The 16,089-nt window shown below is 36.3% G+C and overlaps 1 protein-coding gene across 3 annotated transcripts in view; it reads left to right on the top strand.

Moving 5' to 3' along the window:
- The window catches only part of RAB3IP (RAB3A interacting protein), a 32,569-nt gene that overhangs the window by 14,242 nt on the left and 2,238 nt on the right, over positions 1-16,089 (top strand). For 2 of the 3 annotated variants that reach the window (XM_005519355.3, XM_014249039.2), the window contains exons 4-10: positions 1,244-1,339; positions 3,823-3,900; positions 4,269-4,472; positions 9,107-9,235; positions 11,443-11,555; positions 14,988-15,087; positions 15,195-15,264. In XM_005519355.3, the coding sequence (XP_005519412.1) occupies positions 1,244-1,339; positions 3,823-3,900; positions 4,269-4,472; positions 9,107-9,235; positions 11,443-11,555; positions 14,988-15,087; positions 15,195-15,264 (790 nt within the window). The remainder of the gene's footprint in view (positions 1-1,243; positions 1,340-3,822; positions 3,901-4,268; positions 4,473-9,106; positions 9,236-11,442; positions 11,556-14,987; positions 15,088-15,194; positions 15,265-16,089) is intronic. The other variant, XM_005519356.3, reaches the window with a different exon arrangement.

Here is a 16,089-nt window from a genome sequence, read left to right as displayed (position 1 = left end):
TTCCCACATAGTTGTATGCAACATTACTTCAGTCATGAAGTCTTTGGAAGAAGTACTAACCACCTTCCAAAAACTCAAGTGAAGCTGCCATTTGGGCCTTTTTTTATGATTCTCTTGTGACTGGCCTCGTGCAGTTTTCTTAAGGCAGCTATTTTTTACTGGCTTATGGAGGTTTTCAGAACAAATCGTTGCTAGATTGTATTTGAAGTCTTTAACCTACTAGTGACAGTCTTTGGCCTTGTATTTCAGGAATGATGGTAGTGTAATAGCTTTCTTGGCAGGGGGAAGAGGAAAAAGAGGAGATGGATGGGGATGAGAAGGGAGCTAGGGCCAAAAAAAGTTTGAAAGGTTGGCTACTTTTCTTTCTTCTACTTTATCTCTACATCCTTCTCTTTGTGCAAGGGATTCCAGGGTTTAATGGATGTGGAAGGGGAGAAGAACTTTCTTTCAAATTTCCTGTCAGCCTTTTTCTACTTCTCTGCAAAGTACCCCACTTTATCCTTAGTACAGATGAGATTGGGCATACGTAACCCTTATACTGCCAAATCTGTGTTAAAATCTTACTGCAAAACTGGTTATGGTCAGACTTTCACTCAAATTTTAGTGAGGTGGACACTAACATTTTGAATTTCATTAAGTTGCTTTACTTTTATTTATAAATCTGCATAAACAAGGGCAAGGATATAATTAACATATGATTTCAGAAACACTGTAAAGAGATATTTGGAAGACAGTATTTATAGTAAGATATGTTTTAAGATTCGTTTAGAACTGCGGATTGTCCCGAGTCAGTGTTTTTTTATTTTTTTAATAAATTTTTAAATTTTTTAAAAAAGGATTACTTTAAGCATGTTTAAAGGATTGGGTAGATGAACTGGTGTTCTGTCTGCCCCAACAATTAATTTGATCTATATTTTATGTGAATACAGCCTTTCATACTTCCAGGGGCAAAAAAGGTTTTTTTACTTCAGAGTATTTTGGAAATGTTGGTCTTTAGCTTAGGTATGCATTAGATTGGCCTGGTATAATTCTGCACAGCAGGAAGAAACAGCTGTATATGCATAGCATTAATTCAATTGTTTTTAGTGTTGAGATGACTGTTTTGAAAGGCTTTGTTTAGCAAAGGTTTTATGCTCCTCTGATTATTTGCTTTTTTTTTTTGCCCCCCCTCTCATGTGGTATTAGCTTTAAAAGGCCAAATTACTACTCTAAGTCAGAATAAATAACTTTCAATTTTCCATAGGAGCTGAAGTTAAAAGATGAAGAATGTGAAAGGCTTTCTAAAGTGCGAGATCAACTTGGACAGGAATTGGAAGAACTTACAGCTAGTCTGTTTGAGGTTTGTTGGAGTCTTCGATGTGATATACTTAAGAGAAGCTGAGCCAGATGTTTTATGTAGAACCAGTATATTGTATGCTGAATTTTTCATCAATAAGCGCATAAAGGGATTTGTGTCCTGGAGACTTGGGAGTGTTGAAGTAAAAGCTTAAGAGAATGCAGCAGGCTTTTTGCTTAGATGCGAGACACCTTATTGAGCTTGTCAATCTGCCGAGACACAAAATGAAGAAAATAAGGGAAATATATCAGCTTATTTTTTGGCATAACTATTTTTGAGACAGCTTCTCTGTCTGACAACAAGGCTATCTAGATAAGAGCTAAATTTGGTGTTGCCATGGTGACTAAATAAAAAAATAACGTAGTTCCAGATGAATGGAGGTAGCAAGTACATAACTTAACCATACTTTCAGCTTCTGAATTTTGGCTCTGGTAGCATGCTACACCCACAGACTTCAAAAGAAACATTAATGCTGAGTGATGCACCAGGGTGAAACCTGATTACCAAGTGAGAAGCCTGAACTTTCAGTGGAACCTTTGCATTTGAGGAAGAGGCAGTAGTACCAGCAAAGATTGTGAGATGTATTACACAGAAATGAAATGCTAAATCCATAACCTGAAGTAGGATCAGTTCTCATATTTTCTTAGGAATATATATAGGAATGCTTTGAGCCTAAATTGTAGTATCTTTAACTGTCAAAATAAATTTCATAATCCATGGATGCCTTATACATTTACTAAATTGTAAGTATAGATTTTCAGCATATGCATAAAGATACAACATTAGGTATGTTTTAGAAGCAGTGTTTTAAACCTATGATATTGTATAAAAGTGCTGTTAAAACACTTGAAAACACTGACATTCAAAAATCAAATTACAAACTACATCCTGACAGAGCAAGGTTACTTAAAATATTAAGCAGTTCCTTTGTGTAAAAACGTAAAAGAGTGGAAGGGTGTTTTATATTATAATTATTTGTGTGTGCTGGGAGGAGGAAAATGTCAGGCAGGTATTTTAACTGTGGAGGAATAAAAGGAAAATTATCAGTGAAATTTTTTTATTTATGACATTGCATTGCTTAGAACAGTGTGTCAGTTTATTAAAAATATATTTGAAATACAGTTTATTAGTAATAATAGTTTGAGTTGTCCAGACTGTTATAGGCATATTACCCTAAGTTTTCTTTTGTGGTTTGATTTCTCTTAGAGGCTCTAACAAGACACAGTGGTGAGGTTTATTGATTTTTTTGCACTGGGATCTGCAGCCCTTGAATTCGTGTTTAATTTTGAATCCAACTAATTTCAGCAGCCATATAAAGGGATGTGCTAGGGCTTCTGTTGTTGCATCCCAGAGGAAGATTGAGGCTTGTTTTGCACAGCTGGGTGCATATATTACATTATTACACTGTAATAGCACAGTAACATGCTTTGCTTTTAAATATGCATCACAAAGCAGAAACTGCATGGTCAATGTTAAATGTATTTGTACACATTGTATAAATGTGTATGTTCTCATTCCTGCATGTGTCTTGTTACTTACCAGAATTTTACAAACCCATACTATACAGCTGTGTTGTATGCTAGTGGGAGCCAGATCTTTTGGTATGACAATGTATGAACTTTTTTGTTCTATTTATATAGTGTCCAGATGTGCTAGGCGCTTTACAGATATGAAAAGGATCCTATCCCAAATAATTTGGTTGGTGGCTCTGATATTCTGATTTTTATTGGCTTCACTAAGTACCACGGGAGAAGAGTAATTTGATCATAGGCACAAATTGCTGGATCAGAGCCTAAACAAATACATTATACAGACAAAAGGCTTAGAGTTATGAGGTAAAAGCATGTTGGAAAAACCCTCAGTCCTTTTATGCTTCCTTCTTTATTGGCTTAGCCTTGTTTCTTTACTTGGGTTGTTTTATTAGTGCTTTTTCCATTCTACTTGAAAAATGTTTATTAAATGATGAAGTGTTTTTAAGCTGTTGTTTTGTCTGTTTTATTGATGGCAAGAATTTAGACTTCGTAGTTGTTTGACTGGTTCCTTCATGCCGAAATTTACAGTTATCTAAAACCGGTTATTCTGGCTACAAGAAGGGAGAAGTTCTTTTGAATGTGCTACTGTGCCTATGTTGCTTTTGTTGCTACTGGTTGAGTCTTTCTCTTGGGGGTCAAGGAACTTGTCAGACACTGAAGCGTGACTGGAGGCTGGTGTTCATGACAGGTATTGTTCCTGCTGGAGTGGGGTGGGTGGAGTTGCTGAATTTGTGAATCTGGGCTCAGAACCAAGGAGAACCTTAGTTGGCCAATGATGAATCAAAGTCATAGATTTGTAGGGATTTTTTTTTTTTTAATGTAGCTATTTAATTTCAGACTATTGCACATCTTAATTGTCACACGTAGTCTTCATGAAGCAAAAGTATGTCATTAGTTGTTGGATTTTTCATAAATTTGTGTGAAGCATTTACACTAGCTAAACATCTTTTGTAGGAAGCACACAAAATGGTTAAAGAAGCAAATGTCAAACAAGCTGCTGCAGAGAAACAGTTAAAAGAAGCACAAGGCAAGGTCAGTTTTTTCCCAACTTGTTTGCTTTGTATTTTCACATGGTTTTAAATCTGAAGTGTGAATCATAAAGATGTAGAGCATTACCTGTATACATTTTTAGGATATATACTCAGTTGTTTTGTGTTGTGTGACATATTCTTAGTGAACACCCGTGGACATGGTGTTTCAGCGTCATGTCATCCAGCAAGCTGCATAGGAAGCCAATGCTACTACTATGTGCAATTGCTTAGGTAGTTGTGTGTTAGTACTGTTAGAAGTTGAAGTTTTGATTTGCACCAAGATAGCTGGAGATGTTAAGTGATTTAATATATTTATAAACAAATACTTTTTTTGTTTCTTAATGACTTTATTCCCCCTGGCCCTTGAAGATTGATGTCCTCCAGGCTGAAGTAGCAGCATTGAAAACACTAGTACTGTCTACTTCACCAACATCTCCAACTAAGGATTTCCAGTCTGGTGGAAGAACTCCTTTTAAGAAAGGCCATGCAAGAAACAAGAGTACAAGCAGTGCTATGGGTGGCAGTCATCAGGACCTTACCATGATGCAGCCAATTGTAAAAGACTGTAAAGAGGTAATGTACAAGGATCATTCTCTTTTTGCTGATAAACTGGCTTTATTGTTTTGTTTTATAATAAATAGAGCATATCTTAAATCTTCATTTAATGCTGACTATCTTAGAGATAGTTTTCATTAATGAAAGAACTTTCCTTACATACCAATAAGCAGTGATTTTTCCAAGTCTTATTTACCTTTAAGTCATTAAGGGAAGATGAGATAAGATTTCAAATATTGGAATTGCAAGTGGTGATTAAAAAATCCCAAACAGTATAACTGAATGGTAAATCCTGGTGGCTTTTTTATGAAGCCCATCACTGAAAGTTCATAAACTTTCATAAACATTGTATAAACTGTCATAAAAATGAGGAAGAGTCATTATTTAGATCAGTAGTGGGTGAAAGAGGTCAGGGAAAGATGAAATCAGTAATTAGAGAACATGTGATGAGTCCCTGGAATCCTCAGGGTTGTGTATGTGGGTCTTTTATGTGGGTTGGGTTTTTTTTGTTTGTTTGGGTTTTTTATTGGTTTGTTTGCTTGTTTTTTAAATCTGCTCATGTCACTGAAAATGGGGAAATAAGGAGCAAGGTATTGGTACTTGAGTCCTTGGAATGGTAGTAGCAAAAATTGACCGAAGTGTTGAGAAGGAGCTTATTTTACTGGATGGTTAGTAGAACAGCAGATGAAATCTAAAAATCAATAAATGAGACACAGGGCATTTAGGGGAAAAAAAATGCAGCTAGCACGCTTGAAGTTGTGGTCTTGGAAAGAGGTGTGTTGTACTGGGAAAAAATCTAGTGTCCTTGCTGATCACTGTCTGAAAACCCCATCTCAGTGTTCAGTGATGGTCAAAGACCTACAGAGATTTAGGAGTTCTTAGGAAAGGAATAAATAATAAAAGAAGTAGTATTATACTGCTGTATCAACATGTAGTAAGAGTGTTTCTGTACATGCAGCTATGATGTATTCATCTCAGAAAGGACACTGAAAATAGCAGGAAGTGTGACAAAAATGGTCAAACCTAATGGAAGGACTTCTTAGTAGAGATAGTTGAGGTAGAAGAAAAATTGCTGCAATCTCAGTTGACATGGGAAGATCAATGAGGAACAATTATTAATGAATTAATGAAAATTCTGGAAGCTAAAAGGAGAAGAATTGTTAGTCAGTGCATAATGAAACATTGTCACAAGGAAGCAAGATTAAAAATATGTTCAAAATAAAGTCATGCAAAGTGACAAAAGAAAAGCCTCTCAAGATATATAGAAGATAGATATGACATTTGGCTTAGAAAGCTTCTTTAGCTACAGACTGCTAGGAGTTTTGAGGCTGTAAAAGAGTACGCATCACTACCCTTTCCTTCAGATGTCTCTTCAACCAGCTCTGTGGCTGCTGGCTATTGTCAGAGGGGTAATATGCTGACTAGATCTTTATACTTTCTTTTGCCTGTCACCATTAACTGCATTTGTACTAGACGACATTTTACTATAAACCTAGAAAATTATGGTATCTTCCAGTTTGTGTTTCATACAGGGGGGAAAAAAAAAAAAAAGATGTTTTTGAGTGTTGGGCAAAAGTGAGAGACCAGAGAAATCTGTTTTGCCTCAGTTTCTCGTGGAGAGAAGGTGGTGTTCATGGAGATCATGCTGAAGAAGAACCAGTCTGCCTGGCACTTTTCTTTAGTTAATTCATCTTTTTGTTGGCTGCATAAGGAGACACTTCAAGGCTGCTCAAACTGGTGACTTTTTCTTCCAGTCATGGCCTAGGGAATCACCTAGAAACACATAGGTTTTCCACCCACTGGGACTTGAGTATTTTTATTTCTCTTCTCTTCTTTATTTCTCTTCTCTCTATTACACTTCTGAGTATTTAATGGAATGTAGAATGGGGTGAAAAAAGCAAGAGTGCCTTTGGCATGGTAGCTAGGACATTGTTTTAAGCAGGGGATACATACCTTCCCAGCTGTTCCTGTTCTCCAGTGCTGTGTCATTTTGTTTACTGGTTTTATTTATAGCTGCTCTAAGGTACATCTTTTGCATTTCTGAGAGCTTGGGTCTGAAACCCTGGTTCAGTCCCCTTCTTGCTGGTTATTCCTGCCAGTGAGTTGTTATTCTGTGGATCTTATTCTTCTAACTTTGAGTGACTTGACTTCTAAAGAGGGTCAGGAGTACCCTTGCTCAGGGGTGTCTATTGGCCCTGAGCCAATAGTTTTGGACCCTTTTGCAGAGTATACCCACCTAGGGCTTTGTGTTGTGGGATGGAGCTGGGTGCAAATACAGGTTGGCTCTCAGATTTCTTTGTGGAATGTAGACAGAGTCATGAGTGTCTGTCTGTCCACCCTAAATTGCAGTGGAGCTAAAAAGCTGCCAACATCCCAGAGAAATATTTCCTAGCGTGTGGTAGTAACCTCTAGGATAAATAGACATGTCTGATGAATTTAGATATTAAATAGATTGAGATAAGCTGAATAGCTGCCCAGATCTTAAGCAGACAGGTAGCATTCCCTCACCAGAAATGTTGGTAAGTGCATCAGTGTTATTCAAAGAGCTGATGTCATATTTACTGTAATGAAAGCATTTAAAATTTAACTGGAATTATTGCTACATTTATATAGTATATTTAATTTCAGGTAATCAAAACTGGGATCTAATGAAAGCATAAGTGAAGACAGGGAGGAGATACACATGTATCACACTATTTAGATTGAAAATGAAGATTATCAAGCTATGGTCACTGAACAATTTTTTTCAAGTTAGCTTCTTTATAAACTGTAGGTTTGGGTAAAATTCGGTAAATCTAGTAAATAACGAAGTTAATAAAAAATGCATCTTAATTTTTAGAATTCTAGAGTACAAATAAAAATGGATGTTTTTCTTCTGGTATCTCTTGACTGTATTACTTTTAAAGCCAGACCCAAGATGGGTTAAGTTATGGGAAATGTTTCTTTAGGGAGCCAGTTACACCTATTGAATTCCACTTGTACAATGAAGTTGGTGACTTAGCAACCAGAACACTTATGGATTAGCTTAATTAAGATAGTTGTTCCTGATTGTACCTGAGCGTAATGCAAGTGGCTCTAATGAAAAACAAAATTTCCAGTCTAATTTTTGTAGGTTACTTTGCAAGGAAAAAAAAAGAAAATACAAAGAATTAAGTTTTACCAAAAATCCCTGAAAATGGTGAAAGAACTCCCCAAAGCATTTACGTAAAAGAATGGCTGATAACTCAGAAGGGGTGATGCACAGGGAGTGAAAAAGAGGTTGGTTCAAGGCAGCATTACTGATCTTTTAAATAGGATTAAGAATCAATTTTTAATATATACTATTTCCCCATTTCATTATCTTATCTGTATTATTATTTTAATTGTACAAAATTTTAAATTCACATCCTGGCCTATCTTTCTCCTGCATATAGTTTTAGGAGTACAGGTCTGCTGTAGTTCCAGAAAGGGATTTAAACAGGACAAAAGGTGCTGAAGTAGAAAGTCAAAACCAGTCTGATGATAGTGTTGCACCTGGGGAGCAGGATGGTGTTGTATATCCCTTTGGGACTGGAGTTAGTTTTACATGTTGGATTAGGAGCATGTGTCAGAAGCACTCACCCCCACTCTGCTTGGCTTGTGTCCTGCAGCAGTGTTGGAGCCCATGAAAGGTCCTTCTCAAGTAACCCTAAAGCAGATGATGTGCTCTGGGAGCACCTCAGTGTGCTCTAGCTGTTGGTAGGTAGCAAGCCCGTGGGACAGACTGCCCCATAACACAAATAGATTTTTAATAACCACATAGTACCCATCTCTGGACCACCACACTGGGTAGGTGGCATCCTACTGCTAACTGATCTCAGCTTGGAGATGATTAAACAAAGTGTTTTCAAAACAGGTACAATTGTCTTGTCCTAACACAGAACACAGTTCATCTGAGCACGATTTAATAGATAATTTGAGCATTTCTTCTTTGACTAGTGGAGCTGTGGTGGGAGCAGGCTCACAAATCATTCCCAGCGAACAACCTTGCCTTTCTGTTGTAGGGAGATGTAGGAGAGAGTTTTAGCATAAATATGAAAAATGAAGAATAATGGTATACTTTTAACTGAGTTGTACATTGAATTCCTGTTTTGTTTTCTTAGTATGTTCAGTGTGTTAGTCTGTTTTCTTTTTGTGTTTGGATGTTGGGAATCAGATGCAGCATGAACATGTGAATTGTCTAGGATAGCAGTTGTTTTCTTTGAATTTCTCTGCTTTTCTTAACTCACATAAATGGAGGTGAGCTAAAATACTATAATGAAGATGCCTGAAGATGGAAACTGTTTTCTGGCTCTTCCTAATTTTTTCAAAGCTATCTGTAAGCTTAGGAAATGGGGGAAGGGTAATTAGCTTGTCCCTGGTGTAATGGTAACCAGTAGATGCATGATCTCTGTGTATTGAAAATCATACGTTTTGATTTGCTTGAATTTACAGGCTTAGGAAAGTGGATTTAAGAAGAGATTTGTAGCTGAACCATGATAGCTTTCTTTCAGTTTGCACACTACATTCTTTCAATTTTTACATTACAGTAGAAAGCATTTCAATGCTGATTATTTACCTGTGGATATTTGCAAATGATAGACACTAGTGTGATAATTACATTACTAAAATATGTGAATTTTTGTGTGTTTTAGGCTGACCTGTCTCTGTACAATGACTTCAGATCTTGGAAGGATGAGCCTACTATGGACAGAACATGTCCTTTCTTGGACAAAATTTATCGGGAAGATATTTTTCCATGTTTAACATTCTCCAAAAGTGAGGTAATGGAAATGGTCTAAATGCGCTGACTGATGTCTTCCCCTTAAATATGTTACATGGAGCCAAAAGACTATTATATTGTTTTCAATATGAAGTTTTACCATTTTTGTTTCAGTGCGTGAGAATTTACAGTGAAATTCTAAAGTCTGGAGTACTGAAATGACCACTGTTTTCTTCACTATTCCATTCAATTCATGCTCTTCTAGATACGGCTTTTTTATGTCTACTTCTTCATATGTTACTCCTGTCTGTTAGAATCTGATCTTTGTAGGAATGGATGGAAGTTTTCTTCCTGATACTTCAGATACAGTGTAAAAGTTGTGTTCTGTCTCTTGTTTATATAGGGGGCAGTAGAGACCAATATATTTAATTTGGTGGACTGATCTCTCATATTAGTCAAAGCAGACTGTAAGCATAGTCTGGGCCTTTTCTTGAAGAGAAGTTTGAGTTACGAGAATTAGACTTTAGGATTTAAGATTCAACAGGGGCAGTTGGTAAATACGGTTTTAGAGGAATCAAGTTACGAGACTTTGTTCCTTGTGTTATTTTCACGCATTCTCCCATACACAGGAAAGACTGGAGTTTTACCTGTCCTGGGAATAACATGGAACTGATTACAGATCCAGCTGCTTTGCTTAGTTTTTGTTCTTAAGCACCATTTACAGGCTGTCCTTATAGTATTGGTCAGTAGGGAAAAGGGAGCATACTCTTAGATCTTTATTAAAATAAGAACAAGAAATTTTAAAGGCCTAAGTACTGATATTCTTTCGCAGTAAAATTAAACAGCTCACACAGAAAATCCTACATTCTGTTCATAATGTTTATATGTTGTTTTCAGGAGGTGTTATGTTCTTTTCCCATGCTTTTCATCTGCTGTTACTTGCTGGCCATAAGCGCACGCATTCTTTTAGTTAATTGTGTACCAGTTTTTTATGGCTGGTGTACAGCATCATATGAACCTCTCCCACTAAAGAGTTTACTTGGTTACTATGGGAATTAAATTGCTTCTGCAGTAAGTAGGCCATCCTGTTGTCTTTTGCAGCAACTTAATTTTGGATTTTGTTCTTCATTGGTAGTATAATTACTGTAGATTTGTATTGCCTTTTAAGGGAAGAATGAGGCTTCTAGCACTTTTCAGTTACACCATTTATTGTTTCCAGATGCTGTGTGTAGTGACCAGCTTCTGTTTTACTTGACTATTGATAGGCTAGTGTGCAGTTAAACCAAACAATAAATTACACATCTATTGTGTTTTTGAATAATTGAAAGTGCAATTATGTGAATGGTTGAAGTATTACATTAACTTTCCATAGCCTTTGGTGTATAGGTGTAGGGTTCTGCTTTTGGGAGATGGCAGAGAGAGTATTTCATATGAACTACTTTAATAGTAATGTCCTGGTCTTAAAATAATTAAAGCACAATAGAAAAAATATTTTTATTACTTAGTAGAAGGAACTTTGGAACAAAATTATTTCATTAGTAATATAAGTTGCACCTTTTTTAAAACCAGGTAATGGCTTCTATTTGAAACAGAGGTCTTGGGCAAGTGTTCACTCCAATCAAGCAAAGTCACATTTCCAGTGTCTTATGATTGTTTATAAGGAGTGAGCATGAAAAACCTGAGCAAAGTTAAACTTTAAGTGGACCAGTGTTTGAAAGTTGCAGCTGGCTTTTCTATATATTGTTCAGTCTTGTTTGAACACCTTGCTAGAGCAATGTTTAGCTGACAAACAGTGACATGCTATTTACTTGTTTTATTCAAGATAAAAATGTATGCAGCGTAATTATGTATTTTTCATAAAACACAATACAGTTTTTTAAAATAAAGTTTGTGCCATATTGTCTCTGACAAGAGCACAGCATGTACAAATACGTGTGCTATTTGGGTGTATGAGGAAAGGCTGAAAATAGTGTTTTAAACATGCTTAACTACATTCCTGGCTGTAGGAACAGGAAAGGAAGTTAGGTTGCCTCAGGGAAGGCAGGGTTATTTGTAGGGCAGAATTTGTACAGGAGCTTGGAAATGGGACCTCTTGCTTGCGATAAAAGTGAAATCTTATTTGTAATATAATTTTTGTTTGGTGGGTTGATGTTTTTTTTTCTTTCCCCCACTGTGTTCTTAACTTTCCAGAAGAAGAAATATGTCACTGCTTTGAAGCAATGGATGAAGTAGAGCTGTTTTTAACTGCTTTCTAAATTTCTCTTGCAGTTGGCCTCAGCTGTTCTGGAAGCTGTTGAAAACAACACTCTGAGCATTGAACCTGTTGGCTTGCAACCTGTTCGATTTGTGAAAGCTTCTGCAGTTGAATGTGGGGGACCAAAGTATGTTGAGCTAACACATAGGGGGATAATCTTGACTCATTTGAGATCTCTTGGCTTGAGAAAACTGCTATCAACTGTTTACCTCAGTCAGATTTGTGTATCTTAAATTTAATTTCCTAAAATCTAAGACTTCAAGATTGTTGTTACAAATTTTATGGGAAAGTAAACATCTAATAAATGAAACTTCAAAATAACCCCTAATATAGAACAAACCTTATAATTTGGGGAGAGCTTGACTTTTGCTTGTCTTGATGCATTGACCCTGAAAGTAACATTCACCTCTTTGGAGAAGACCATTCTGATACTTTAACCAGATGGTTTTGAACTGGAAGCTCTCAGGTGGAAAGTATAATGAAAGAAATAGGTATTGAAATAGTACAGGCTGGATTTATGACATCTGGAGTACTTGTGGCATGAAAAAACTAGGACATATGTAGGATGCTGACAAAGTATTTAAGAAATATAGTTAATCCTCTGAATTTGAGCAGGAGGAATGTAAGTGGGAATGAAGACAAATGACAGTTTGAACCTAAAGTAGGAAGTATGTTTAAAAGACCAGGAGGGAAGGTTATTTTATAAATTCTGGAATGGTCCTTGAGAAGTGTGAAGGAAGATTTCTTGTCAGGTACTGATACAAACATTGAAATTGGGTGGGAGTGACTTGCCTGAGGCACTGGGGCTTTGATGATGTGGAGAAGGAAAGGGATTGTAGGATGCCTTAGTGGATGTCTGAGTAAGAAAGCAAAGTCAGCCTGGATATTAATCTGAATCCTTCCAAATCTTGAGAAGGACTTGACCTTTCTCTTGGAGGTATTTTGGACAAGTTGACAATTTACTCTGTAATATTTGATTTGAGAGAGCTCAATTTTACAACAGAAAACTTCCATCAAAATGTTTTCATCTGACTCCCAAGATTTTTTTCTTTCTCATTGCCATTGTTTTTAAATCCTTGTTTTTCCTCTGTTGTGTGGAAGAGAAACTACAACTGACACATCTCAAAATTCTTTATTTTCTCTTTAAAGAAACTGTATAAAATGAAAACTTGTTTTCTGTGTTTTATGACTTAGTCTTTGCTCCCTTCTAGCCTGTGAAGTTCAAGCATTCAAATACTTTTCAACTTCCTCCTGTCACTAGAACACACTTTTTGAGTTGCAGCAGCCTCTCATCAGAGGGGCCCACACCAGTAGTGGAGCTACTCAAGGGATAGTGAATTCCTGTCCAAAATCTGCCACTGTAAACTGTGTTCCATGAAAACAGCAGAGAATCTGGACAGTCAGAAACCAATGAAACAAGTCACGTGTCATTAAAGAACAACTGGCAAATGGATTTAAAGTCATTGCGGTTCAAGTACCTTTGCTACATCTTGATGTGATGAAATACGTAGCCAGACAGGAGACTGAACTGCATCATTCAGAAATTTCTGGATATTTTTAACCCTTTTTCTCCAGTATAGGATAACTTTTAAATCAGAATTTAGAAAATCCTTAAATATTTGGCAAGATAGAGATTGATGTTTTGAGATGACGATGCACAAGTTGTAATTTAGTTATTTTAGCTATACCAAAAGGTCAGGGAAATTACTTTCTCGTTTTCCAACTCTTCTGTAAAAGCGAACTTTTGTGGAGCTGCTTGTAGATAAGTAATAGGTAAGGAATCTGCAGTATTTAAGTGTAATTTGACAGCAATTGTGCTTTGCCTTATATATTATTATTTGCACTGGATGGGAAACAGGTGTTGCAGTTTTCACTGAATCAGCATAGCAGTTTCAGGTTTTTATTTTCATACAGTGCAGAATGCTTTTTTTCATTGAAACTGTCTTCTTAAGTGGGTACCTTAATATAGACAAACGGATAATAAACAATAACAAAAGCTAGAGTAATGCTTTTAAGGAAGTAATTTTGTTGTACATTTGCATTTTGTTGTACATTCATGTAGGGGAATGGATGCATAAAATACTGGGTAAGAGCCTAAATAGCATAGTGAGGGGAGGAGGACAGAGAGCTATGATAGTAGTACAGAAAGGTTCTGAATATACAGAAGTTACTGAATGGTAACTGTGATGGTGTGTAGTGAGTGCTGCCTTAACAGAATACAGCTGGGTTTCCCCAGAAGATTCACATAATTGTCCCCATGGGGAGCAAAGCACTGAGCTGAGTGTGCTGCACAGCACGAAACTGAGTCACCAGCAGGAGCCCTCAGGATTTAACTGGTGTGATGGAGGACAACATAGAGGAGGCAGTTACGTAACCAGAGGAATACAAGGGTTTTATTTTCCTAGGGTTGAAAGTTTGTCTTCTGACAAAAGCTAGACTGAAATTGTGATCCAGCTTGCTTCAGCTACTTTAGGATTTCTTGTATTAATGAACTGCTGTCAGTCCTCATAAATTGCTATGGAAAACCATAAAATACACACATCAATTTTCTCCTGTTTTACATGGTTCTGTGGATCATCTGCAGGCAATTTAAAAGGGCCTGTGAGCCACTGTTCAGAGTCACAGGAGCTTAGTCATTTTTGTTTCACTTTTGAAAGGCTGCTTGTTCTTAGACTCCCTAATTTCATGAGGTAGAAATGGGAGAAAGAAGAACCAGCAGCTTTCAAAATTAATGAAACAGTGGTTGCCATAACAACCCAGTTCATCTGAGATGCTCTAATACAGACATTCCGAATAAATCAAATTGTTCTTATCTTTAAAAATCCATTGTTTTCCTAAATTGTTCTTTTTTTGGGAACAGTCTGTGGTGATAATGACCTTTCCTGAATATTGCATAGTTGCAATACACCAGAAGTAAATTTGATTATTTTACTCTCACTTTTTGGAATCGTAACAGAAAGAATTTCTGCCAGACAGGCCATTTTCCTTTGTCCCAAAAGATTTTATACTCTGAATGTAAAATATGATTTCAATTTGGGCATAAATGCAAAACTGGATTTAAAATGCATCTCAGAGAATTGACTGCTCTTCTGTGGGGCTGATTTTTTTTAGGATGAGGTATAATATCAATAATATCAATAATATCTATAATATCAAGTGGAACTTGAAAAAAATCTGTTTAAATGTTGGCATCATGATTTAATCAACATCAAATTTTAAAATGTTTATTTGACATATTAAGAGTTAATTAAAGAAATCCCACTGTGCCAGAGTTGTCAAGCCAATTTAAATTAGTGAATATGGAAGTGCATTCCCAGACCTGAAGAAAGTTTTAGAATTCAAAAAAAGCATCATAATGCACCAGTATTGAAATTAAATTAGGCCTTGTGGAATTCAAATAGTTGACAACATAATGTAATAATTGCGGCTTGCAAAATGAAGGTAGAGAGACTCATCAGTCTTTGCCAATATGAAGCAGTTACATTCACACGATAAACACATGTGTTTAGGCATTAATGTCAGATTTGTTTATTGAATCATGTGACCTTTATATTTGTAGGAAGTGTGCTCTCAGTGGACAAAGTAAGTCATGCAAGCATAGAATCAAATTAGGAGATTCAAGCAGTTACTACTACATTTCTCCTTTCTGTCGTTACAGGGTAAGTAGATTTACTATGACTTAATTTTGTGTAGTAGCTATTTAGCTATTTTTTCCACACTTGTATACAAAATTACATTAACCACCATTATTTTTATATGAGTTTAGATCACTTCGGTGTGTAACTTCTTTACATATATTCGGTACATCCAGCAAGGACTGTTGAAGCAGCAAGATGGTAAGTATAAAAAATTGTATTTGACCTACATAAAGAGACATTTACATAGTGCCTGCTCCTAAAAGTTGCTCTCTGTGCAACAAAGTTGCTAGCTGTGACCTGACATTACAAGTTATCAGTTTATAGTCATTGTTGTAATCTTGAGAATACTGTGGTATTTCACTCTCCAATAAAGTTATTTTTTAAAACAGAAAATTATAATGCATTGATTCTTTAGTCCATTTAAAAACCCCTTATACAGTAAGAAATGTTAAAGCAAAATCTAACTAGGGGAGTTAGTCACAGTTTTTCCACACAGTAATCAAAAATCAAATATCTGTCATGGAATGTGGAGGCATTTTGGATACAAAAAACTTCAGTTTGGTTTGATCTGGTATTGGTATTTTGGCACATCTTCTCATTTTGTGCAATGGCAATTGAGATAACTGTTCTTGTCAGACTGTTTTTTCAGGGGGAACTGGCAAGAAAGACAATATTTTGAGTAAAATTGCAAAATGTAAACAGGTAACCTTTTATATATACAGAAAACTTGTAATCATTCATCTGAGTGCAGGTGAGAAATGAGATCATTGCAGTGGCATCGCCAAATCTTGACTGGGGCTCGGGTTATAAATGTAAGGCTTGATTACCCTCCACCCCAAAAGAGAAAAGTGTTTTTTACTGCCATTGCTTCAGGCTGTGACTTGGGAGGGGTTCCCTACCTTTTATTACCCAGTTGGTTTGGTCATGTCAGAATATCATATCCAACAACTGCCTATTTGAACTGTTTCTGCACAGTAATTCAGGAATTTGCTTAGCTGTGCTATGTGGTTCCAGTATGTCCAT

Source organism: Pseudopodoces humilis, chromosome 5, assembly GCF_049639895.1.
Source record: "Pseudopodoces humilis isolate 2021_Gansu_Grassland_sample_001 chromosome 5, ASM4963989v1, whole genome shotgun sequence".
In the NCBI taxonomy this organism is placed as follows: Eukaryota; Metazoa; Chordata; class Aves; order Passeriformes; family Paridae; genus Pseudopodoces; species Pseudopodoces humilis.
The sequence above is the reverse complement of the archived record's forward strand: the minus strand, read 5'-3'. Positions and strand labels throughout refer to the sequence as shown.